This window comes from Desmodus rotundus, chromosome 3, assembly GCF_022682495.2.
Source record: "Desmodus rotundus isolate HL8 chromosome 3, HLdesRot8A.1, whole genome shotgun sequence".
Classification (NCBI taxonomy): Eukaryota; Metazoa; Chordata; class Mammalia; order Chiroptera; family Phyllostomidae; genus Desmodus; species Desmodus rotundus.
The window spans coordinates 182,443,676-182,470,788 of record NC_071389.1 but is presented as its reverse complement, the minus strand read 5'-3'; the positions used below and the strand labels follow the sequence as shown (position 1 = coordinate 182,470,788).

Below are 27,113 nucleotides of genomic sequence, written 5' to 3'. Positions count from 1 at the left end.
GGCAAAACCCTCATTCCCGAACCTTGCACTTCCTGCCTGAATTCGGATTACAGACAAACCTACATGATAGTCCAATGAGCAAGTGACCCCTACTTTGGGAGCCTAGGTTATTTTATTTTTGTGTAGGCAGCAGTGGCAAAGTACTACATCACCATCAAAAAAAATTACACGGGCCACTGCCATAGACCGATCTGCTAGGAATGTGACAGAAGTGCACTTCCACCTTCCCGCACCTGGCAGCTTGACTTAAAGGGCAACACCTCTGGGTCACATCTCCAGGAGTGGTGAGGGTCTCGGGCACCCAAGAACGCTAGTGCTTTGCGCGGGGCTTTACACACATGGTCTCTGGGTCAAAGCAGCTGCCAGAGCTTCTTGAGAGCTAGAATCACACTATAGCCTATCTATTTAGAGCTGAAAAATCACATCCACTCAGCCAGACAGTAGCATGTTAAAGCACCCTGGAATGGTGAGCATAGCTATAATATTTATAATAACCCTATAAAATAGGATTATTTTTGGATATTGAAATTTACTTTCAATTCATCTGACCCATCATAATTGATCAAATGAAAGCCATGGTAAGGCCTTTAATTTTTTTCTATTAAAAATGTTTAAATAAATTGAACCTGAATCTAAACATGGGAGTTTGAGAACCATGTTAAACACAACCACCCCGGCCCGCATGGCTCAGCTGGTTGGAGTGCTGTCCCATAAACCAGAAGGCCGGGGTGCGATTCCCGCTCAGGGCACATGCAGAGGTGACAGGTTCCAGTTGATGTTTTTCTCCCCCGCTCTCCCTCCCTTCCCCTCTCTCTAAAATCAATTAAAAATTTAAGAAAATAATTCCATGAGAATGCAATCTGCCAGATCTATTATGTGTGAAATTCTACAGGAACATCGACCTGGTTTCTCAATTAAAGAAAAGGCAGGGAAGAAAGGGTAGTGTGTGGAGAGAGGGAGGTGGCTGTTGTAGATTTTAAAAAATAGATTTTAGGAGACATACCAGCCAAATTGATCTTTATTTAAATTTAATTGTTTTTTAATTGTAAATAGTTTTTTTCTTTTTGAGACAGCTGGAAAAATTTAAACCCAGACTTGGTCTACAATACTGAGAAATTGTTAATTTTGTTTGGGGTGGTAGTGGTATTATGGTTATGTTTAATTTTTTTTTTATATATTAGAGTTAAATACTGAAGTATTTATGAATGAAATAATGTCTTGGATTTGCTTTAAAATATTACAATGAGGAGAAAGATGGAGGGTGGCAACCAGTGAAGCAAGACTGGTAAAATGTTGACGACTTTGAAGTTGGTGACGTACATGGTGGTTCATTAGGTGACTGCTTTTATGAATATTGATGATTTCTATAAAAAGCCTTTTTAAAGCATTTAAAAATAAACTGTGCTAATTAGGTGTTTTTTACTTTCATGTATGTTATTTTATTTAATCCTCAACAACATGCTGTTAGTTGATTTTGCTTCCTCCTCTCTTTATCTGAGGAAAATGGCTCAGTAGACTTGAGTTTCTTACTCAAGGTCATAAGTGGGTGCAGAATTTGAACCAGTGCCTGTGTGACTCCTAAGCTGCTTCTTTGTCATCCGCCCTCACAGAACTATTCATCAATGATTGTGATCATCGTCATTATTGAAAAATTAAGTGATTATTCCAGTTGTATTTTTGAATTAATGACAGCTAACAATCATTAAGAAATTACTACGTGTTCCACAATATGTTGCCTCACTTCCTTTTCACACGCCACCATATGGTAGACAGTAATGGTAACACACCCACTCAGTAAGTTACACTGTGGTAATAAACCCGTCCCGAACCTCAGTGGCTTACAACCGAGCTTTATGTCTCACTCACTCTCCGGCTTTGCTGCTTTTCATGGAGGCCTGTACTGAAGGAGCAGCCCCTGCCTGGATGTTGCTGTAGTTAGGGCAACAGGGAGACATGTCTTCTTGGGAGTGACATAGGTCATGCCCACTCCCATCCCATGGGCCACATCCAGTTAATGGGCAAGCCTGGCATTAATGGAGTAGGGGCAGGGGTGGGGGAAAGGAGATGATCTCACAGAGAGGGGCGGCAAATATTTTTGAACCATAATATAATCTACCATAATTAGCATCCTATTCTACTGAGGCTTGAAGAGGGAAAGTCATTTACTCACGATCCCACAGCTAGTAAGAGGTGGAGGCAGAGCACAATCCCAGGGAGACTGTGGGCTTCCTCCTGCAGCCCAGGCTCACTGGTTATTTGGGAGATACTATTTTCTCTCTTCTTCTAAGTACATTTTCAGTAAAAGATTTTATTTGAAATCACGCATTCTGCTGGTCTTTCACAAGGCAAACATTATTGAAATATAGCCTACATACTGTGTAATTTTTCCAGAACAAAGAAACCTTGCCAGGAAACTTTGGTATTTTCTGTTGCTAAATAGTAAGCTGATTGTCATCTTTTCCTTTCCTGCCATAAATTGGTTTGTAATCTCCAAACACACTTTACCTAAAATTCCAGTTTTATGTCCAGAATGGCCAAAAGGTTAAGATTTAAAACAGCTGAGTCATATTTAGCATAGGCTTCAGGGTCCTATGCCCCTCCTTCTACCTGTTAGCTGTGCAATCTTGGACAAGCATCTTGACATCTCTGAGCCTCAAGACTTCATGTACAGGATGGTGATAGTAACAAGTACCTCATTGGGGTTAGTTAGTATTAAATAAAATGGTGTTTTGGAGTGTCTATTCCAATAAAATTCCTGGAATATTATGGACACAAATAAATGGTAGTTACTCTAATTAAATTAGTTTTTAAGTCCAGATACATACTGAATGCAATCATGTAATTACATAGCTTTTATTTTATGCATCTTGGAGGGATAATGAACTAAACCTAAGTCAATTTCAATTTTCTTTAAAGGTGCAGATGCAAAAAGGACTGTCCATGAATTTATCAGTGACCAGAGAAACAGGTTTCTGCTCGAGGTAGTAAAAATGATTTTTCTCCCATTAGCCAAACATAAGACTTCTTGCATAGCATGGCCACATTTTCACCTTGACACTTTGTTTTCCATTACGTGCCCAGATCTATTGCCTTTCCTGTCCTCTTCTTCCAAACCAGGCTTTGGCCCTCATCATTCCACCAAAACCGCTTTTGCCAAATTAGAATGGTCACTTCACAGGCTTCCTTTCACTGGTCTTTCAGAAGCAGCTGTTTCATTGGGTCACTTCCTCTTTCTGGAAACTTTTCTTCAGCTGGTTTCCGGGACCCACTCTCTCTTGGTTCTTCCACATCGCTGGCTGCTCACTCCTTTACAGTTTTCCCTTCCTGTTCCTTTTCTCCTTGCTCTCTAGATGTTGGAACGCCCCAGGGCTCGCTCCTCACCTGTGGTCCACTACGCCTCCAGGCCTTGGCTTTCAATCCTGCTTCCATATTAACAACTTCCAGGTTTACTTCTGTAGCCTGACCCTCTTCCTTGAACTCCAGACTCACAAATGCAACTGTAGTTCTTCACATCTCCACTTAGATGCTCAACAGGCATCTCAGGTGTCCCATTTCTAAGACTTGGCCCCTGATGCACTCTTCCTGACCCCTGAAAACCTGCATCTCAAGTAGTGCTCCCTATCTCAGTAAACAGCAATTCCATTTCCCCAGTAGTTTAGGCCAAAAATACTGGAGTTATACTCCACCTCCTTACAACCCATATCCAAATACACTTTCAAATGTTTTGTCCAAAGATATCCATAATCACACCACTTTTCACAACTGCCACTGCTGCCACTCGAAGTGCACGTCACCAGTATCTCTTGCATGAATTCTCCACACAGCACCAGGAGTCTATTCCCACCTGTGCCCCTCTTCTGCTGAAGATCATTCATTAGTGACTTGCTTGGTGCTCAGCGCTTTCTCTCCCCCCACCCCCAGCCTGACATTCCTACCACTCTCCGCTTTGCTCCACCTGCTCCAGACTCACTGGCCTCCCTGCTGTTCCTGGGACACATCGCCCGTGTCATTGCCCTAGAGCCTGTGCACATAGGCTCTCCCTTCTGGGAGGAATGTTCCTTCCTCAGATTCGCTCCCCACTTCCTTCTAGCCAGTCTCTGTTTCATTTTCACCACACCAGGGAGGCTTTCCTTGTCTACGTAATGGCAACCCTTGCCCTTACCCACTGGACTCCTCACTCCCCTTTATTAGACTCCCCCTCTACTAGCATGCATACCCCATAAAAGCGATTTTGCTTATTTTGTTCACTGCTCTAGTAACACCACTTAAAACAGTCCTGGCACTCAGTAGTCACTCGACAAATTCTTGGAGAATAAAGTGATAAATGAAATAAGGTTTTTGTTATAAACTTAGAGCATCTAATTATTGGCTGTGTTTAAAATTATCTCATTTACAGTTTTAGTTAATGTGTATTATAATGTATGTGGCTTTGTTTATTTATAGTCTATTTTCCACGCATGGCATTAAAAACCCTAGTGGATTCTTGTATTCTGTACTAAAAAAATAGAAGCTGATGTCAAAGTTGGATTTGGGGCTCCTTGAGGCTGAGTGCCACCTCCCTGGGCTGGCCTGGAGGGAGGCATCACTGGCCTGGCAGCTCTGGAGCCTGCCTCTCCCTCGGTGCTTCCCATGGCAGGGACCTGCGAGGCTGCCCCCAGCCCAGCTTTCCAATGCACAGAAAGCACTGGAGGGACACTGAGGGTAATACAGGTGGGCCTACTCTTGGAGCAATATGTAGCTGTTTTTGATTTGTGGGGCCCAGCCATTTTGGAACAATATAAAAGTGAGAGAGGAATTAGTCTCCCCTCTAATTATCTCCCAAATAAAATTCCTCCATGAAATAAAGGCCATACAGAGCCCCAAGATTTGGGCGTACCATTTTTTTCTGATACAAATGACCACTTACAATGCAGGCTATTTCCCCCTTTAGTATGAGACTGTTGAGATGGGCTAGATGTGTGGAATAACGTCCTTGATGCCCTTCTGTTTTCAATATTCCTAGTACTCTCTGTCAACCAAAAGGAACACAATCACAAAGTTTGAGAAGCTCATGGAAATGGAGGAGCGGCACATCCTAAACGCAGAGACCAAGCTCCAGGACGATGCGATAGCCTTTGAAGAGTTCCTGCGAGAAAACGACCAGCGATCTGTAGAAGCCCTTAAAGTGTTCGTTCTTTTCCCTCTAGCCGAGTCGCTTTCTACCTCCCGCTTCCTTTTCTTTAGTTCCTCAGAACACAACACAGGGCAGCACAAACTAACAAATCTGTTACTTTTCAGTGCGGCCCAGGAGACGGTGAACAAACTCCACATGACGGCTGAGCTGAAGAAAGCGCTCCTGGACGTGCAGGCCGTGAAAAGGTGAGGCCGGGACACCGTCCTAGCCTCGTCGAGTGTCCGCGCCCCACTAATTCCCTGTGCCCCACGACCTCAGTGGGAATAATCCTCACCCACTGACGAGCTCATAAGTAGGACCACATTTTTATAATGAGCACTCTGCTGACCAAGGACCGTCTGTGACCAGGCGTCAGACGGCACAGTGCTCTCTGGCTGCAGAGTTTCTCTGACTTGTCAATATAGAAACCAAGAAATTTAGTTGAAAAGAAGAAAACCAATGTTAGGAGAAAACGAATTATCTTCTAAGTGTCCTTTTTCTTTCATTCTACGGCACATTTCTTCCCACATTTTAACATCTCTGCAGTGGGGATTCCTTTTAAAATTATCTTGCAATTATAATTGGCAGTATTTTTTATATTTGCCCTTATATTTAGATATTAAAAATGGATCTATAGTGATAAAAATAAAGGAGCAGGAGTTTGAGATAAAATGTTTGTACGATCTGCCACTTCCCCCCTACCGGCCCCAAACCTGGATGTTTTTCTTCTACGGTCAAATGTGTCTCACTTGATCTCATTGTAAATATCTAAAGAAGCTTCCTTTTGTCACCATCCTTGGACAGAAATTTTACGACCCAGGAGATTCTAGTCTTGGTTTCAAAGCATGCTAAATGTTGTTTTTTTTTTCTTTTTGAGGACTTGATGTTTAGTTTTGCTCTAAAACCAAGTCCTAGACTTAAGACTTACAACCTTGACCTTTCTGGGGAGGAGGACAAGAAGTTGTCTAAAATGCAGCAAATGACCTGGAGGGCAGTTTCTTTGAAACCAACTGTTATGAACAAAATGTATGTTTCACACACATTCTGGCTCCAGCAGCCTCTTCCATGTTAGGAGCCCAGTTGAAGGCACTCTGAGATGGAGAGTTCCCTTCCCTCCTTCATGCCCCAGTGTGATGAGACGATCCTATCCATTCATAGCACTAGAGTAGCAGCCTCTGAGTTTGAATGAAGTGCTGCATTCACGCACAATGGCCACCCAGACAAACACTCCAGACGGCCTTTCCGAAGAGAACTTGCCGATCGTTTTTGTGCCGCACATTCTCAGCAAGGTGAAGAAGGTAATGAAAAACCAGCTGGTAACAGAGCAAGGCAGGCAGGCGCCTGCTCCCCATTTCCCTCCTTTCTAGTTAGGGCCCCCCTGGTCCTCCACTGCAGGGAGGGCTGGAAATCCGGGCACAAAGGGAAAGGGGGCTGGTTCTGAAGCCTTTGCTTGGGAGCCGCACAATTCTAGCCGTTTTAACCCTGCTCTTAGTAGCGCGCCTTGGAGGCTTTCCATCTGAAAAAGAAAGTGGTGGTACAATGAGGTGCTCCCAACGCTTGCGACTGGTGATCTCTGAGGTTCTTCAGTCATTTAAAACATCCAGATTTGATTCTCAAATATCACTCACACACCAGGGCTTCAGGAAGGCTCTGACCAAAAGCAGTACTGATGCTGAAGATACTGATATAGGAGTAATATTGATAAGCGTACTGAAGAGTGTTTAAAGAAGGCTCTGAAGCAAGAGGGTGGAGCTTGCTTTCGTGAGGGCCTTCGCTGCTATTGCAAACAATCCTTTTGGGTCCACTTTGAAACATGATTATGGGAAAGCCGGGTGAGGCTGGGGAAAGGCTTTTGGTCCAGGCCTCAGTGCTGTGCTGGCTCCACCATTTGTCAGGTGGCTTAGCAAGTCATCCATTTCTTCTTTAAAGATAGGAATGATGATGCCTATTTTTATTTTTAATTTTTTAATATACATTTTTAAAGATTTTATTTTTTTATTTATAAAGAGAGGGGAAGGGAGGGGGAAAGATAGGGCGAGAAATGTTGATTTGTTGCCTCTTGCAGGTCAACTGAGGATCTGGTCTAACCCAGGAATATGTTGACTGGGAACTGAACTAGCAACCTTTCGGTTTGCAGGCTGGCACTCAGCCCACTGAGCCACACCAGGCAGGGCAATAATGCATATTTTAAAACGCTGTACTGAAGATGAAATTACATCTACAGCATGTCCTGCATATTTCCCAGTACATAGTGGGTGCTATTGAATGTTGTTTCCTTTCTTCTCATACAAGTACCAAGTACCTTCTAATTTCTCCCTGTGTCTCGCACTCAATACAACATTTCCCTCAGCAATAAATAAGTAGCGTGTGTCCTAATCGTGCTTATCCGGGGGCATGTTTATTCCAATGGATTTCCTAGAGGTTATTTCTTTTCATCTCATATCTTACTGCTGCCTATATCTTTATGGCCACACTTAGAATTTTTGTTAAGTAAGTATGTAATCAAAAGAATGAATTTTGTAAAACCTTTTTTTTAAAAAAGGACATGTTTTCACACAGATGTGTCTAATCATATCTTCATTTCCTTTGAGTAGTGAGATATCAAAAGCAGAATTCCTTCTTAAAGAGTACATGAAATATGGACTTTTTCTGCTGAAATTGTCTCCAAGATACTGGCAGATCCAGCAAGCACTGAAAAGGGTGCAGGTGTCAAAGAGTAAAGAGAATATGGACAGCACTCTCCCCGAAATATTAACAAGTAAGTCACATCCTTCATTTTAGTAAGTATCCCTAGTTCTAAAATGTTCAACTTCAGTGTTTGTTTGCTATTTATTAAGTAGTTAATACTTCAAGCACAACCTGAACAAGGATTCTTACTCTCTCTGATATTATATATTATTAATTTGGAAACTCAGGTTAATTACAGATATAAAGCAATAAAAATATATACAGGGAGGCACAGAAAATATATTATTTACAGATGATATGACAGCATACCTAGAACCTCCCAGACATAAAGCCTGAAAAATAATTTGAGTAAATGAACACAAAGTCAATTATATTTATTAGCCTAACATATTAACCTAAACAAACTAACTTTATTAATTAAGAGATATACTAGGAAATTAAACCCAAGAAAGCAACAATAAACTTAATTGTGTGACCTGGAGATTTGACAAATAGAGAAATATATCATGTTTTTAGATAGAAAGATTGAACTGTAAAGCTGACAACTTTTCTGAAATTGATGTATAAGATTTATGGAATTATAATAAAAATGTGACCAAAAACTTGTCAGGGACTTGGGTGTTGGGTTGGGGAGAACTTCACTCAGTGATTCTGAGGTTCATCTAGAAACCGAAATCCTCGTGAAGGAAGAAGGTAATGGAGAGGGGAGCCATTACTAGCCCTGGACCCGAACCGAGGTTTGGTTGCCTGCCCCAACAAAAGCCGAACTCGTGCGACAGGCGCTGGTGAGAAGGAAGGAGGCTTATTCAAGTGCTGGCCATCTGGGAAGATGGGAGACTCTCATCCCAAAGCCCATCTTAACATCTCAGTGCAGGCAGAGGCTTTATTAAGGAGGGAGAGGGGAGCAGAACAAAGAGATCTGGGGGCTGGGGGCTGTGGATGCGCAGGCAGTGCCCCTGCTGGTCTGGACATGGGTTTTCATGGTCAGCAGCCTTGAGCTGCCCATCGAGTTTTTCCACAGCTGCATTCCTGTGTCTGAGCCGTTGGGCCTCAAGGTGAGGCTGCTCCTTTGGTTCACACAGGAACTGAAACTGCTGAGCTGCGAAGTACACTAAAAAAAAACCCTTGTAACATGCAAGTTCTAGTTTTGAGAGAAAAATCAGGTTAGAGTAACAAGTTGAGCTTAACGTTTACTAAGATTCATATGGGTAGCTTTATATAAGTATAGTGTATTCATTACCTGTTACAATCCTTTAAGATACATAACATATTCTCACAGAGTCTCAGAAATTAAAACAGTATGGTAGTGGTGTTTGGAAGTCAGCTCAATGAAGGGAAATAGATCCTATTATATATAAGAATTTAATAAATGACCAAAGTGGGGTCACCAGGGAAGACTTTCGCTTCTAGTAACTTTGGGGTAACAAGAACAAGACACCTTCCTGCCTGAAAAGTCTGAAAAACCTATGAAGCAACAGTTTTCAGACACTGGACATCAGGAGTGATGCAAAGTAACCCCTTAGAGAGAGGACACAAATGTGAAGAGCCCTAGGACGACCCCTGGGTACTGCCCAGGGAGTTTCCCGGGTGCAGCTGAGGAAGGGGGAGCCCAGGCGGGGCCAGTAGTCCCCATGAATTGAAAAGACAGAGCGGATCCAGGGTGGGCACAGTGGCTGGAGTTCCCAGAGCAGAGTACTGGGGAGGAGAGGGCTATCCAGAGAGTTCTGAAGACCTGCAGATTCTTCAGCCGAGAGCTGATTCTGAGACTCTGGGGTAAGAACATTCACATCACAGAAACTGATCAACTACAAATCAGAGAATTTCCTCCCAGGGAGCTGGCTGTTAAACATTTACTTGCACACCGCAGACTGCTGCCCTGCCCAGTTCCCCTGTGTCTTTCACTGTGCTGAGTGGGATTAAACTGGATCAATGTGAATGAAATATTGAGGGAGCACAGTGATGATGTCTGACAAAAGAAAAGACAAGTGAAAGGAAAAGTGAGAAGTATTCACATCTAACAGCTTAAGATTCACTGCTCCCAGCCTTGCCTTCTAACTGGAGGATGCTCAGCCAGCAATGAGTGCTCAGTCCAGAGCAGTGAATGGCTTGCACTGGAGTTTTAGAGGTTATGGCAGATTGATGTGGGAAACGGAGACTTCCTCGTGCCCTGCAGGTTAGTCCTCATCACTCTGCCTGCTCCAGAGACTAGCCCTTGCCTTCTACCTCATATAGTTGCTGGGTATGATGTCCCCATCTTACATGTCTGCCCCTGGAAGCTTTTACAATAACTCTGACTTCCCTCAGACAAGGCTGTCCTCAGACATGTTTCTCCCCTCGCTTTATTTTCTATTTCTAGAATTAAATGCAAGGAAAGAAGAGGCCAGTGCTGAGGACGTCAGGACATCATTTTTAGATGACTATTCTCCGGGATCAGGTAACCAAGGTAACACAAGAGATTTGGAACTTCGTTCACAAAAGTAAAACCAGAGCAGGTACCCTTCTCACACTGGAGGTCCAGGACTTGTAAGCGAACATGGGAAGAGGGCGGGGCGAGTCAGGCCTGCTGCGGTTCTAAGACAGAGTAGCAGAAAGTGTGGTTGGAAGTCAGCACAGAGCAGGTGTGAGGAAAGGTGACCTGGGGGCACCTGGGGGCCACGGGATGAAACGGCCCGAGACCATTTCTGCCCACTGCTCAGTGTCAGATCAGGATGAGGCCTAGACACTGACGTGTGGAGACCAAGTGCACGGAGATGTGGGGGGAACAAGGGCATGGCCAACGTGTATGTGGCAAAGGTGGGTTTCCCCACAAGATGTACTGATTGAAAGGTTCGCCATTTTTTCCCTCTCGATTAAAAAAAATTCCGTGATTAGGAATATATATGATTAGGTAAAACTAGAACCGTGATTTTTATTTCACAATTTATGTCCCTGATTTTGTGACTTGTATCGTTTTTGACAAATGCCACTCCCAAGACCAGTGTGCCTTTGATTTTATTCTTATGCTTGTAATCCAATTTCAGTAGAATAAAAGAGCTCCATTTTCTATGATTATAATTCTAATACTTTTTTAAAGTAATGGGCATATCTACACAGAACAATGTGTATCTTGCACCAAATAACAAGGATTAATTTCTGATGATATTTCTTTTCACCTCTACCATTGCCAACGACAGACTTTGCCTGGACCTTTCAAACAGGAAAACTGCGCAAGAAGTCCACTCACGCCGCGGAGAAAAGCAGGACATCCTTAGTAAGGTAGAACACATACTGGATGCACCCTCTGGGAAACAATGTCTTTCAGCAAACATCTCTGTTAGCCTTTCTTCAACATACATACCAGGTAGCCACGCCCACAGTAGGGTGCTGGAGGTGGCAGTTGCCATTTCTGTGTGCTGCTGAGCTGACTGAGGTCTTACAGGCCTCCCTGCATTCTCTGAGAAGTGTCTGCAACTGGTATTTGCAGAAAATTCCTGCCCCCTGCATCTTGGGTCTTTGCCTCTCAGAATCTACTGCTCACTTGTTTATTAAGTTACTTTGCTGGACTGTGTGTTTGCAATTCACCAGGTCATTCAGAATTGCTGCAGTAGGACCATAAAGCATTTTTGTTTGTTTCAACCCTGCCTAACCCAGGGAGCTTTAAGAAAATATGTTGATGCCCAGGTTAGGTACACGGGTCCCAAGGAAAGGCTCTGGGCCAGCACCACAGAATCCACAAGAGTCATACATGACCAAAGTCAACACAGACACCGTGCTCTGAATTCCAGGGGCACTGTGGCCCTTAGCAGTCACTGGTTTTGTTTTGTCCTTAATTAAATGTTTATTTTGAGGTAATTGTAGAGTCACATGTACTTGTGAAAAATAATAGAGAGATCCCATGCACCGTTTACCCAGATTCCCCCAAAGGTAACATCTTGCAAGACTGCCATACAATCCCACAGCCAGGATACTGGCACTCATACAGTCAAGATGCAGTCAAATACAGAGCGTGCCCCCAGGATTCTTCACGTTGCCCCTTTATAGTCACATCCCCATCCCTCTCTCCACCCTTCGCCCCGGGCAACTGCTGAACTGTTTCCATTGCTGATTTTTATCATTTCAAGAGCGTAACCTAAATGGGATCGCACAGTATGTAACCTTTTGGGATTGGATGTTTTACTGCACATAATTCTCTGAGCATCAGTCCAAGACGCGGGGTCGATCAACAGTCGGTTCCTTTTTGCCGCTGAGTAGTGCTCTGTGGTACGGACACACTACAGTTTGGCTATTCGCTCTTTGAAACACATCTGGATTGTTTCCAGTTTGGGGCTATAATGAATGGCATTGCTGTAACTGTATTTACACAACTTTTTGTGGGACATAGTTTTTATTTCTCTGGGATTAAATACCTAGAATGCAACTACTGGGTTGGGTGGTAGGTGCAAGTTTAGTTATTAAAGAAACTGCCAAATTGTCTCCCAGAGTGGCTGTGCCATTTTCCATTCCCACCAGCAATGTATGAGGGATCCGTTTCTTTCCTTCCTCACCAATATTTGGTATTTCGCTACTTTCTTATTTTAGCTATTTTGATAGATGCACGTATCTCGTTGTGCCTTTGACTTGCATTTCCGCAGTAGCTAGCGGCGCTGCGCATCTTTTCATGCGCTTGTTCACATCCTTGGGGCCGCTCAGGTGAAATGTCTATCCCTGCCTTTTGCTTATTTTCTGACTGGGTGGGTTAACCGTTGGCATTTGAGAATTCTTTATATATTTAGATACTAGTACTTTGTGACCTTGTGGTTTGCAAATATTTTCTGTCTGTAGGCTGTCCTTTCATCCCCTTAAGAGGGTCTTTTATTTGGATAAAGTCCAATTTATCCATTTTTCTTTTATAAACCATGCTTTATATGTCAAGCCTAAAACTCTTTGCCTAGCCCTCGATCCCAAAGATGCTTTTCAGGTTTTCTTCTAAAAGTTTTATATTTGCCTTAGGTCTGTGATCCATTTGGGGTCGTGTTTTATATAAGGGATGAGGTTTACATTGAGCTGGGGGCTTTTAGTGGCCCGTGGATATCAGCTGCCCCATCACCTCTGTTGAAATAGCTTTTCCACTCGAATCGCTTTGGCCCCTGTGTCAAGAACCAGCTGGGCACGTCCATTCGGGCCTGATGCTGCGTTCTCTACTCTGTCCCACTGACCTCCGCTGACACCACACGGTCCCGACTACCACAGCTATCCTCTTGACATTAGGTGGACCGATTCTCCTTACTTCATTCCCCCTTTGTGTTAACCACTCTAGTTCCTTTGTCTTTCCACATACATTTTAGAATAATCTTGTCTATCCCTACAAAAAAATCTTGCTGGTATTATGATAGGAATTATGTTAAATCTCGTTAGAGGTTGAATTATGTCTCCCAAAAAGATATGTTAAAGTCTTAATCCATGTTATCTATGAATGTGACCTGATTTGGAAATGCCAAGTTCCTATTTCTCTCTGTTCCCATCATTTTCAATATATCCTTCTTAAAGAATTTTTCCAGAGCCCCTTTGCAAGCCACATAATTGTTCAAGGATGCATCTTATCACCCATCCCCTGGCCAACATTTCCTCATTGGAAGATATTTTTTAAATTAAAATGTGTCCTTAGAAACAAACACAAATATTGTATCACTCAGGGTACAAACTTTCTTTTGAGCACTAGGGCACATGTAGTTTTCCAAGACTGCAAGAATGGATGTGGCAACTTCGGGGCATGTGTTTCTTTAAAACAAATGACCTTACTCTGTTGATGCACCTCAAATAACTGGTACTGTATGGCAGAGCCCTTTCTCGTGGTCTCCTGGTTTGCACATCACCCTTGTCTGGGCGAGTCTGATTTTCTTTTATATGCTCATAGAATCCACTGATTCCTGAATTAAGAAGGTCCTTAAAAGGCTCAACAAGCTATTGAGAAAAACTATGTTACAGTTAAGTTTCCGAAGAAAATTTAGAAGTGAAAGCAAATCTGTGGACAGAAAATGGCTCAGAAATCAGGTATTTTTTCCTTTACAGCCAATCCGCAAGTAGGAGTTCGGAAGACAGTTCAGATGATGAATTGGACTATGATCTGGTAACCATATTATGTTTCTTGATTTAAATACTCATTTTTTCTTTTGAAATTAAAATTTCCTACTCCAAATATTCTACAACTTTCCAGGAGAAAATACAATTCTGATACTATTCCCCAGTTGTATATGTAGTTCAACTTTGTCATCAGATATTTTACGAAAAGTAAGTGTCTATAAATAGATAACAATTTAGGGGATATATATTGCAGTCTTCCTGTAAAAAGCAGCCACTTCCTGACCTGACTGCCCACCAATTTTCTGAGGCTTCAGATCTACTGAGCAGCTGAACCGTAAGATAAATCGACCTTCGATCAAACAGCCCTTCACAGCGACAGGATTGGCTTTGAGCTAACTCCACCCTAAATACAACCGTAGAAACTCAAAAGAACTAAAAAAAAACCCCTTAAAAACACCATCCATTATTATATTAAATGTATATATATATAAAATATACCCTACTCATCTTTTTTAATTATGGTAAAAAAACCATAACATAAAATTTAGCATCTTAACCATTCTAAGTGTACGGTACAGCGGCGTTGACTTGCGCACTGCGGGCAACAGGTCTCTGCACCTTCTCATCCTGTGAAGCTGAGACTCCACACTCACCGAGCAACTCCCGGATCCCCCGTCCCCTCTAGACCCTGGCAACCACGGGTCTGTCTTCTAAGGTTTGATTACTTTACATACCTCATAAAAGTAGAATCATGCACTATTAGTCCTTTTGTGACTGGTTTCACTTGGCATGTCTTCCAGGTTCATCCATGTTGTAGCATGTGACCAGATTTCCTTCTTTTTAAGGTCCACTGTATGAATGTACCACATTTTCCTTTTTTTTATTGTTATTCGGTTAGTTTTCCTCATTTTCCCCCATTACTCTCCCCTGCCCTACCCTTCCACCTCCCACATTCAATCCTCCCCCCCCACCCCGTCCCCATTTCTTTGGCCATGAGTTCTTTATACATGTTCCTTGACTCTTCCCCTTCTTCCCCGCCCCCCAAATTGTTTTTATCCATTCATCCACAGATAGACATTGGGGTGTTTCCACCCCTTGGCTATAGGAAATATGATTAATATGGGTGTATAAATACCCATCTCTTTAAAAATTAAATATACTTAAAACAATACATATTTATTCCTAAAATTTTGGAAAATATAATTAAAATATGGGGAAAAGATGACCTTCACTTCCCCCCCATCTTTATCTTTCTTCTATTCCTTCTCCCTTGCCTCTTCCAGCCACCCTTGCTTCTTTTCTCTTTTCCTCATCCTCTTTTCACCCAAAACCTCTCATCTACCCGCAACACCTCAAATATCCTCTTCCTGAGGGCATAGGCTCCTTTGCCATTCTCTACCCGTCTCTCCCTCAAAAACAGAATCATATTCCAGAACATATTTTTCCAGGTAAGTCACATGAATATAGACAATATATTTCTAAATAAATTGTTTTCTTCATTATTGACTGATTAGGAGCCAGAGCTTTATTTCAAAGAACCAGCAGAACTGCTTCAAGTCCTCACAGAGCTGGAAGAGCAGAATCTTACTTTGGTACAATATTCTCAAGATGTAGATGAAAATCTTGAAGATGTGAATAAAAGAGAAAAACTTATACAGGATAAAATGTAAGTAATTGAAAACAAGGTTTATTCTATTAAGCAATTTCTAACCAGAGACAAAAATCCAATGTATTCATGTGTGGTCCTTCCTTGTGGTCTCTCTCAATTGAGGGTGAAAATTTTATTAATAGTTTACATTGTGGAATGTACAGAGTTGAAGTTGTATTTACACAGAATAGACTGGCTTTAGTTTAATTTTAGTCCCTACTTCCCTTCATTTGTCAAAATATTTTCCTAGCTAGCTGCAATAAAAGATTAAAAAGAACCGACGTGTCACCTACTGCCTTAATTTCTGTTCACTACAACTTTTACCCAATCATCTGGCTAATCAAATCATGTTTTCAAAGATAATGCTAACAAACGCATTTTCCTCAGCTGTGACTCTCCTCAGCAAAACAGCTTAAATGGTGTTGCCAGTTTTGTAATGTCCATGTCAATATGTTAGGGTTATGATAGGAAGGAATTTGTCAGGGGAAGGACGCTGGGTTTGGTGACTCACAAAATTCCTGTTGTAAAATTTTGTATTATTACAATTTTGGCAAACAGCTTCAAGTCACAGAGAACAGAGCTTTATGTCTACCCACCATAAAAATGTCTAGAACCTTTTTCCGAACAGTAGCTGGGCCAGAAGACGGCAATCTTTTTAAATAGTATGTCAAACTACATTAAACTTTGGAACAAACGAACTTGTTTAGAAGTTATGGACCTAAAAATCATCTCATGGCCCCCTGTTATCACTAATGTATCCTTTTAATCAATGTCTCCCCTCCCAATCCTCACAGCTACAGTCCCCCTGCCTCTGACGATGCGATTTTGGACGACAGGGCGGGTGTGGCTGGGCAGGAAAAGGGGGTCCACGTCAGAACCCATCTCTAGATCTATATCCGCATCTCTAGGGCAGGGAGTCAGGAGGGTTTTAGCCCTGGCTCCCCAGAGGTTTGAGAGCACAGACATACTGGATCTCACACCCTGAGCTCCCAACACCTCAGCTTTGTTGCCCTCCATGAGCGGGACCTGAGGACCTCAAAATGACAATAGTAGAGGGGAAGAAACTGCTTCCTCATGGCAGTTAAAAACAGACTGCATTTTTCTCATTTTAACTTGAAAAGTTGCATGTACTTTGGCTATGTCTTAAATTCGGCTTTGGCTTGCTAGGTATGGGATGCTAATGCACGATCTGGAAGGAGTGTTGAAGCTCCTGACTGATGGTTTATTTCACCAAACCACATATTACAGACAAGTGTTTCTTCTTTTGCCATAGAAATAGCAACATAGAGTTTCTTTTAGAGCACAAGGAAATGCTTAAGGCTAACTGTCTGAGAGAAGAGGAAAAAGCAGCAGAACTGGAATTAAGGTCCAGGCTGTTTAGTTTTGGAGAATTTAATTCAGAAGCCCAGGTAAGCCTTCTTTGCCTATGGTGATTTTATTCCGGCTCGTGATGATCATTTGCACTGCCTGTGTACCAGATGTTGGGATGGGAGGATGAAAGGAAACCACAAGCCCCGGGCTGATGACAAAGGCAGAAAACCAGCTTGGAATGATCTCGTCTGTACATACGTCAATTTACGTAGTAAGATAGAAAGCATTCAAACTGGCATTAGGGTTCTCTTAAAATGTTGCTCTAATTACTACAAAGTATGATGTTGACATTTTCCCTCTATAAATACATTTCTTCTAGTGAGAGTGTATACATATTGAAGTAGCTCACTGCCTGTGATCATTTGGGTAGTAATTAAGGAGCAAATAATTAAGAGAGGAGACACTGAAACAACACTGAATGCAGTATCTGACCAACAATGAGCTTGTAATAGATTTTGGCCTCCTTGGTCCTGCATGGATGATTCATTACCGGAGCACCTGTAACACACACTAATGTACTCACTTATTTACACATTAGTCTCTCCCAGCTCAACACAAACCCCTTGAGGGCAGGGATTTCTTGCCCTTCTTAGCTAAGTTTAGTGTCCCTAAACTAGGTGCTCAATAAATGTTTGTTGAATGAATGATTAGGTTTCTAGACCCACAACTCCAGCAAACATTGGTTTTCTTGTAAAAATCTCAAATAAAATGAAAATTCATGCTACTATGTGACGTTAACATCACATTTATGGTTATGAACTTGATCTTCAAGCAGTGGACTTGGGGGAACTGTATCAGATGACTGCGCTTCCCTACCCATAGGTAAGCAGGGTTATAAAAAGCTCCCCTTCGCACACACACATTCCTAGGGGGGTACAGCCCCGAGTTAGGGGGGATGGGGTTGTGCACTGCTAGAGCACAAAGCGTGATGACAGCTATCTTTCAATTCTTCAATGCTGGTTTTTCTTAACCATTGTTTTTATTGTGGTAAAATGTGCGTAACATAAAATTTACCATTTAACCATTTTAAGTGTAAAATTCAGTGGCATTAAGTATAGTCACAACGTTGTGTAACCATCACCACTACCTGTTTACAGAATTTTTCACCACTCCCAAATGGAAACTCTGTACCCACAGAACACGATCTCCTCATCCCCCTTTCTTTCCAGCAGATGGTAAATCTCCATTTGCTTTCTTTCTAAACTTGCCTATTTTAGGTACCGTTTATAAGTGAAATCATGCAATAGTCCTCTTATGTCTGGCTTATTTCACTTAGCATGTTTTCAAGGTTCATCCATGTTGTAACATGTATCAGAATTCCTTTTATAGCTGAAAAATATTCTCTTGTATTTATTTACCACATTTATCCATTCATCTGTCGATGAACACCTGGGTTGGTTCCACCCTTCAAATGTTTAATTCTGAAGCTGCTTGACATGAACAATTAAGATAATGTGATATCTCCCCCTTCCTCACACCAAACCCCTTTCATCCAAGTTTAGGGCAGCTATTTTAAAAAGTAGCATTTTCAATACTCTTAAAACTTTGAGGCAACCTAAACAAAGAAGGTGCAGTTTATCTGAAAATTACTTCTAAAAGACTATCTATGAAATTTTGGTCACAAGGGTTTTGGCATCCATGTATTGCACTCTGGGAAAACACACACTATCCTAGAGAGGTAAAATACTGGGTGGAAAAGGGAAGGAGAGCAACAAATTGGCAGGGGAAAAGCTTTCTTTTCTTAGAATTTTCTTGCTTGCCTACTCCCATTCTTTCAGGTCTCAACACGTGCAAAACATAATCCTTTATGAGTAAATAAACATAGTTGCACCTAATTTTGATACTCACAAAATTATCAGTTACTTTGGAGCTACGATAACTATAAATTAGATTCTTTCAAAATTTCCACACTCCTAACTGTACCTAATCCTCTAAAACATTTTTCATTGATTTAATGTTACTTTGATAATAAAATTTTAAATTCAGGTATAATGTTGAAATTGCACAAATCATAAATGTATCTCTCAAAGAATTTCCTCAGGGAAGAGACCATTACGAGCATCCTCTCCTCAAGGTGACCACTATCCTCACCTTTCCCACCATCAATTAGATTTTATGCTTTTGAACTTCATATAAATGGAATCGTGTAATATGTCTGGCTTACCTGGAGTCTTTCTCTCCAACACTGAGATTCACCCATGCTCGTGTAGCAGTTTGTTCATTTTCACTGGACATGAAATGGAATGTAAGCTATTTTACTGCTGTTTGCAGAATGTGTTCCTCTCTGGTTTAATTTCCCTCCCAACAGGGAGCCAATCCAGTTCAGTTGGGGGAGTTGTTTATATTAAACACACAGTTTAGAATGTGACGTGGATTAGAATACGGAATCCTTGAGTTGGAATTTTAAGTGACATCTAGACATCTCCCCATTCTACTCAATTTCGATGTTATTCCTTGTAAACACTGCTCTGGTCAGATCACTTCCCATTCTGTTGGAAAGCATCTGAAGTTCTTTCCGGGCATTTTAGTCTTCCACAATCCTGCCCCACTGTACCACGAGAAACAGGTACTTACTCCCACCCCTCACAGCCACTGTTCTGAGGTGCTCTGGGCCAGGCCTGCCATCTGGTGGCAGACCTAGGGATTGGACTGACACTTGGCTTCCAGTCCTGTATCGTACCCCTTTCTTTGCCCTTCTAGGTTGATCCAGGCCCTCAATCTCTTTTTCTTGGTATTTTCTTTAACCTCATTCCTTAATCCTATTTTTCATGCTGTTCGTACCTTAAGAAAACACTTCTCTTTGTCTTTTCCTCTCTTGCTTGACAGGAGGAACTTAAAGATACTGCACATCCATCTCTAAAATGCTTAAGTGTTCCAGGTCTCCTTCAGAAATTTCCATCAACTAACCATTCCCATATTAAAGTTGCTTTTTCTCAGAACCAGACCTCAATGTATTTTTTTAAATGACTCACATTGCAGCAATATTGTTTTTTCATGTCCCAAGTACATTTCAGCCCCTTGATTTTTTTTAGAAATATTTTTCTGTATTTCTACAGATTTCTAAAGGAGTGTGTGGTTAATATAAATGGGAAATACAGTAAATGTTATTTAGAAATGATGAGAAAAAAAGGAGCTTTATGGCAAGTAAGACTTGCTGGGGTTTTTTTACTTTTATATTATTTCGTACTTCTCCAAATTTTCTTAAAAAGCCTACTTTTAATATAATTAGAAAATACAGTAAGTGTTACTGTAGAGAGAAAGGGTAAACAGGGCCCTGTGTGGGAACCAGGGCCATCAAAAAGGTGGTTAAAGCAGGAGGTGGGAGACAAGCTGTTGGAAGTAAACTCTTGGTAACATCTTGTAATTGTTGGTGGCTCTGTAAGGAGTCCCATGACTCCAGGAGTCACATCTGTCTTGAGTGTTATTTGTCCTTGGCTTCACGGTGATTCTCATCTTCTTGAGCAGAAGGCAATGGGGCCGAAAGCTTCCTGGAAAATGATTAAATTGGCCCAGGACTTTATTGAGATCCTCTTAACTTCGAATGCTGGGTACAGACTGGAGAAAAAGGATGGCACTTTTCTTTTGGTCCCGAAACACGTTATCTTCAAGCTCAAGAATCTCTACCACCAGTTAAAACGGAGCAGTAGCCAGGTACAGGGATCAGCAGGTTTGGCCTAGGCCTCTGTTTAGACTAGAACACTGCAATGGGTTCCCAATGGAAGCGAGTGAAACTTAGAACTTCTCTGAAGACTTTTATACGTCAGCCTGGGAATCCGTTTGCTTATAACTTTTCTTTTCTTCTGAGAGAATACATCCATTTATTCAGCAAACATTTATTAAGTGTATAGTTATGGACAAGGCACTGTTTTAGATGTAAATGTCAACCTAAGAAAGAGCTCCTGCCCTCCAGGCGCTTACAGTCTAGAAAGGAAGCTAAGGCATGCACTTAAAAACTACGGGATGATTATATAGTTTTAGCAATCCGTCTAGTAAGCTCAAAAAATGAAAAAAAGAAGCTCACAGCTGTGCTGCAAGGATGTAGTAGAGAGACAAAATAGGATTGAAAGTGTGTGTGTTGCCTCTACTTGAATGCTTAGGGAATCAGATACACAAAAACATTCAAGCAAAAAGATTACAATTATAATTACTTTTTAGACCTAGATTGAGCTGTTTTGAAAGAAAATAATCCGAGTTGTTACTACAGCAATGATCTGACTATAAATTGTTATAAATATCATTGCTGCATTTTCTCACTCTTCTATGTAGCATTAAAGTTCTTCTTTTAAACAAGAAACTTTTGGTAGCATATAAAACCCTTTTCATTATAATACAATAAAACAGAACTTTACACTTAATGAACAAGCAAATAGTGATGAGAGGTTGTTTTCTGTTCTTTTCTTCTCACTCTCAGGAAAAACTGATAGACTCTCTTAGTAAAAAAATTAATCAAGTGTACAATGTCTGCATCGGAGATGGTGAGGTTGGCAGCCTCAACCCAGTCCAAAAGCTCGTAAAGATAGAGTCTCGCCTGGTGGAACTGAGTGATCTCATTGAAACCATTCCCAAAGAAAATGTGGAGGCAATTGAAAGGATAAAACAGAAAGAACGACGGCAAAAGTACAATATCTTATATAAGTGCAGCAAGTGACTTAATGAGTAGCTGGTTTTTTTCTTGGATTCCATTTTTAGCAAGCTCTCTTATATGGCAAGGATGACCACACAGACACAGTGGGAGGAACCAAAGCCAGCCCTGCCCTCCTCAGAGAGCCATTATTTAGTGGAGAGACATTCATCCTATATTCTTATGAAATAAACGTGCCATTACCAATGTAGGCACTGTGGAGGAAGGGACCCAGGTGACCAGACAGGTCAACAACTAACCTAGTTTGGGATGGGTAAGGGGTCCTTTTAGCCTGGAAAAGTGAGTTTTTGGGGTGAACGTGCACTATTTATATGAACATTTTTGAAGAGCTATCATGTGGAAGAATGGCACTTGTAATGAAAAATCCCAAGGCACAGATTAGAAGCCCTTCATTGGAAAACTGCAGAGAGACTCAATCTATGAAAGAATTGTTTGAAGAGACACGCAGTAAGCGTTTTTCTCTGTGCAAAACTGCCAGCACTTCCGTACATCACATTTACACATCAATTCATCCATTCCTTAAGACAATCTCATGAGGCTTATTGTCCCCAAAACATACCCCACCCCCACAAACCCACATCCTTGCCTAGCTTGGGACCTTTCAGAATGCACCAATCTACAAACAATTTTCACACTGTTATATACTACCTTTGAGCCAATGAATATTATAAGTATATGATCCCTAGTATAATGTGGCATGTAGAGAATGCTTACATGTAGAGGTGGAATGATGTTGATGTTATAGCAATGTTGGGAGGCAGACTAGTACTATGGCTAGGAGTATGTGCATGAGAGCTAACCTACCGGAGTTCAATCCAGGTTCCACCTTGACAACTTCTGTGACCTTAGGCAAGCCAAATAATCTCTTACATTTCAACTTACCTGTAAAATGGCAGTAATAATGGCAATAGTGACTTGTAGTGCTATTGTGAGGATTAAATTAAATGATCTATGTAAAAACAATAAAGCGTATTTGGCACATAGTACTCAAATATTAGCCACTAATATCAGATATTTTGTTATTGCTTACTGTATTACTGGTGTAGGGGGGATATTGCTTCCCCCATATAAAAATGATGTCCAGAATGTATTAAGGTGATCCTGATGGAATTATGTCAAATATAACATTTTTAAAAATTATAAATGAAAGATGACTCCTTCCATAACATGACCTGTGATTAATTACACTAATAACACTTCTATCTTTTTTACAGTAGGAAATGAATTGTCTTCCAAGGGTAATTACAACTTATTTTCAGTAGTGACACATGAATCTAATTCCAATTGTTTACTGTTCTTATCAAGAGAATTTTAGTTGATTTTTCCCATGGCTTGGAGGCACCTAACTTTACACTAATCCTGCATCAAAAATATTTGATAAACGTAACACTTAAAATTAAAGGCCCATGAAATTGCTACCACCTAGTGAATGCCTATTCCCTACTGGGCACTGGAGCAGACAGACTACCTAGGACGTCTCAGCTAATTTTACCCTCGCAACAGCCCTAAAGAAAACAAGACAATCTGAAAAGATGAACAGGAAAATACACTTTTGTGGTAATTTGTTGAACTATACACGTGATCTCTTCTGTATATGTCAGTAACCACGGTTGAAGGGGGTGGGGAAAACCGGAAGTTAATTCAGGTGGCTGATGCACAGATTAACTGTGCAGTGAAATGTGAGTGACGAGACGGCTTTGCTGAGCTGCTGCTTTAGACCAAGATGGGGGGTTTTTACTTCTTCCAAAATGGTGACATGCAACTTCTTCCCATTTCAACACAATCGGGATGTGCTGTTGGGCTTTCGCCCGAATAGTCAAAAGCCACAGCCATGGGTGAAGATAAGTTATTAATTTCATTTAACCTTAATGGAGACCTTATAATATTTTGATAGTTCATTATCAGATATTAATAATGTATAGGTTTTTTTACTTTGCGACTTATAGTTAGAGAACACTTTCCCTCTTCACAGGTTGCGTGAAGAGAAAATGAAAGAAAAACAAAGACACCAAGAGGAAAGGCTAAGAGCTGCTCTGGAAAGAGCAGTCGCACAACCAAAGAAAAAGGTCTGTGGTTTGTTATCGATAGGTCCAGCTACATGTGAGCGCTTCAGTGGTATACAGACAAATTACCTAATTCGTCTAACTGATCCAGGTTACACCTCAGTGAAATTTTTCCGGCTCACAGCTTCAATTGGTTCACAGCTTCTCTCTCTAGTTTCTTGTGATTTTCAGAATAATTCAAATTACTGGGTAACAGTTTTCCATTAGGACTTCTTTTCAGTAAAAGAAACTTGTCCCCTCCCCTTTTTCTTTAGCTCCAGGTTCACGAAATCAGAGAATTTTAAAGACTAATTTTTTTGAATAGGTAGTTCAAGTATGTTTCAAAGTTCAAAAGATACGAAAGAGTATTCAGTGAAAATTTAGTTATCCTCAGTTCCCCTCCCTGGAGGCAACAACTGCTAAGTTTCATCTGCGTCCTCCTAGAAATACCCTGTGTATTTGTATATACCCTTCTTACAAATGATAGCTATGAACCTTGCTTCTTTCCCTTGACAATGGAGATAGTGAACCCAGAGAAAAATAACGAGATCAACAGTATAAGTTACAATGATATACTCAGTGTCACGTCAGATTTACAAGATAAATCGGGACCAGAAGCCAAGGTTATTTATATTGCAAGATTACCTGTACGAAGTTTGGGATTGGGCAGTCACTGTGAGCTTGTGGTCCAATCCATGCCTCTGCACTGGGTGAGGGCCTTGTGTTTCCACGACACTCTCCCTCCTCTAGGTTAGGGTCTGAAACATATTCCAGGAACCCAATTTCATGGTTTTCTACAAAGCTAATGTGGACACTGACTCTTATCATAGTCATAGCTAACTGACAGCGAATGCTTATTGTGCACCTCACTACCAGCCTGTTGAGGTACTCGAAAAAAGTTCCAAAGTATGGTAATTATAAATATGTATGTCAAAAAGTAATGATTACCTTAAATTCTTTTGTTTAAATAAGCGTTTCACCTGAAAAAGTGCCTGCACTTCTCTAGTTCAAGTCTTCCTATGAACGCCTGACTTGCCCTCTTCTTCCCCAGGGAGGATTAACCATTCGTCACTCTCCACGTGCATATACTCTTCACTAAACCCACAACGCTGAAATGATTATTCTTAAACATCTCTCTCCTTCTAGACCATGAATGAGTTTTATGACTTCTGTATCTCCAATGCCTGGCACATAGCAGATACTCAACAAATGCTCATTGAATAAATAGACTAAAAATGACAATGAAAACTAAAATTCAAAATAAAATGGAGATCCGATAAGTTGCCAATGTATGAAAACCTGTGATAGTTCTTACCAAGCTGGGATACTTCATCACTGTAAATGTTCTTAGTTTTTTCTTTTTTTATTGACTTTATTAGGGTGACACTGGTTAATAAAATTATATAGGCTTCAGGTGCAGTTCCACAACACATCACCTGTATACTGTATTGTGTGTTCAACACCCCAAGTCGTCTCCTCCCACCAACACTGCAGACAGTATTAATAACGAAAGGTATCAAAGGACATCACTGACAGTGAAAACAAACTCTGACTTTAGACAAGAAACTCAGGGATCATGGTCCCCTAAGGACATTTTGTTGGTATAATTATGGGGAGTAGCACTATTGTTATTTAATTCACTGAGGTTAGGAATGTCAAACATTCTGCAATGCAAGGGACAGTCTCACATAGAGATAATGCCTCTGTTGGGACACAATGGAGATGTCCCATCAAATCTCACCTGCAGTAGAATATGTAACAATAGATTTTTCATCTATTTAATTGACACAGATTCAGATATAAAAGCTAAACCAAAAAGACTGCAGAGAAAAGACTAAAAGACAAGTATAATTAGTATGATATACTTGAGTGTGTGCTCCAGAGAGAGTGAACAGGTGTGAGACCAAGGATCTCCCTAAGCCTGCTCTGGCGGCAACACACAGGGTTCCTAGTGTTTAAGGCAGCACACGGCTGTCTCCAGTTTTTGTTCAAAAATGAACAGGATTTTCAAATGCCGGTCAACTGGTGGTCAGCAGAAGAAAGTGATCTCTTCTAACCAACAGAAGAAAAACTAGCTAGGACACAGAGATGAATTGTGGCCTCAAACATGGTTCTTTCTGACCATGTCTGAGACACAACTTCACCTTAACCCCCCCCCCCACTTCCCATAAAACCTGACTGCTTTGTCTTCTGCATACTAGGGCGTTCCACTTGTTACTTAGCTTTGTCTACCACATTGGACATCCATTATTTATCAATCCCTTTGTAACGGACTATTTACTATTTCAAACCATATTGTTCCTTGGAAAAAATCAAGTTAATTAGTATTTCCCTTATACTTCAATAGAAAAAGACTATGCTAAAGAGTACTAAGTATTTTTTCTTTTGTTTCAGGTGGGAAGACGACTTGTCTATCGTTCAAAACCTCCGTCTGGTAACAAACAAGAACTACTTTTAGTCAAGGCTACAAGAACAAAATCAATAGAGGACGAATATTTTTTCACTTGAATAGGAGCCGTAAGACATCAGCACAATGTTTAAGCATATTGCATAGATTCTGGTTCACGCTAATGGCAATATTCTGCACCGTATGCTAGCCTAGCCAATTTGCGGAAGACATGCTGTTGTTCTAAAGGTTATAGCATTGGAAATGGAAGTTATTTTCTTTTGTTGAAGGCTTTTATTACCCATAGCCTAAGTATTATTCTAAACATTTTATACCTATTCTTTGAGCTGTCCCAGTTGGGGATACACATCCCAAGTTACTTTATTGATGTCACTATGCTGAATGGCCACTAAATTGTTGTCAGCGGCATTCTCTGACAACATGAGACTTTAAATGATCTCTTTTTTCCCAAACAGTCCACAGGAAAGTTCATAGTACACATTTTATCTTTGTGGAATACGTGGAGTATACATTTTAATAATGTACAACTCTAAAACATGTTAAGGGTTTTGAGGAGTCTAAAATGTAAATGAAAACCACTAGGTTATGTTCTCAGAACGTAACTGTGAGAATGGTTTTTAATTCACATTAAGAAATATTGTTTAGAAACTTAATTCTCTTAAGTGAACAAACTGTGTCTTCAGCCTGTATCAGTTCCCAATTGTGCTCTATATCCATAATCGATTTTTAGCTGATGTTTCATTTTAGCTATAATGTGTATATTCTTAAGCTTGCATGTAATTTGCCCCCTAAGTAAAATAATATATTATATGTTAAGTTTAGGAACATATTTAACTTTGCACATGTCAAAAATGACCCAAAAATAACTTAAAAAAACAAGTTGCTTTTAAAAGGTCTCGGTTAATATATAATTACAAGAAAAGGGCTGAAATTCACCTTCATAAACATTTATAAAGCATATAAATAACAAGAGTATTGTTGACCAAAACAAGAGTATTGGGTTTACAAAGAAAACCAATTTGAATGAAACTGAGTGGCTTTTAGGGCATTACTTTTGTGAATAATCTTTCAAGTGTTTCAACATTTGAGTTTTGCATGTAAATATCTGAATATGAATAGTTCAC

General features: G+C 40.8%; 1 protein-coding gene across 1 annotated transcript in view; it reads left to right on the top strand.

Annotated features, from left to right (window-relative positions):
- The window catches only part of CCDC38 (coiled-coil domain containing 38), a 37,150-nt gene extending 10,454 nt beyond the window's left edge, over window positions 1–26,696 (top strand). Inside the window, exons 5-16 of the mRNA XM_045187145.3 lie at window positions 2,917–2,981; window positions 5,003–5,166; window positions 5,278–5,358; window positions 7,747–7,910; window positions 10,197–10,283; window positions 11,014–11,095; window positions 13,868–13,925; window positions 15,394–15,545; window positions 16,801–16,936; window positions 21,310–21,515; window positions 23,513–23,606; window positions 25,977–26,696. Coding sequence (XP_045043080.2) covers window positions 2,917–2,981; window positions 5,003–5,166; window positions 5,278–5,358; window positions 7,747–7,910; window positions 10,197–10,283; window positions 11,014–11,095; window positions 13,868–13,925; window positions 15,394–15,545; window positions 16,801–16,936; window positions 21,310–21,515; window positions 23,513–23,606; window positions 25,977–26,090 — 1,403 coding nt within the window. The 3' untranslated portion in view covers window positions 26,091–26,696. The remainder of the gene's footprint in view (window positions 1–2,916; window positions 2,982–5,002; window positions 5,167–5,277; window positions 5,359–7,746; window positions 7,911–10,196; window positions 10,284–11,013; window positions 11,096–13,867; window positions 13,926–15,393; window positions 15,546–16,800; window positions 16,937–21,309; window positions 21,516–23,512; window positions 23,607–25,976) is intronic.
- Window positions 26,697–27,113: the final 417 nt, after the last annotated feature.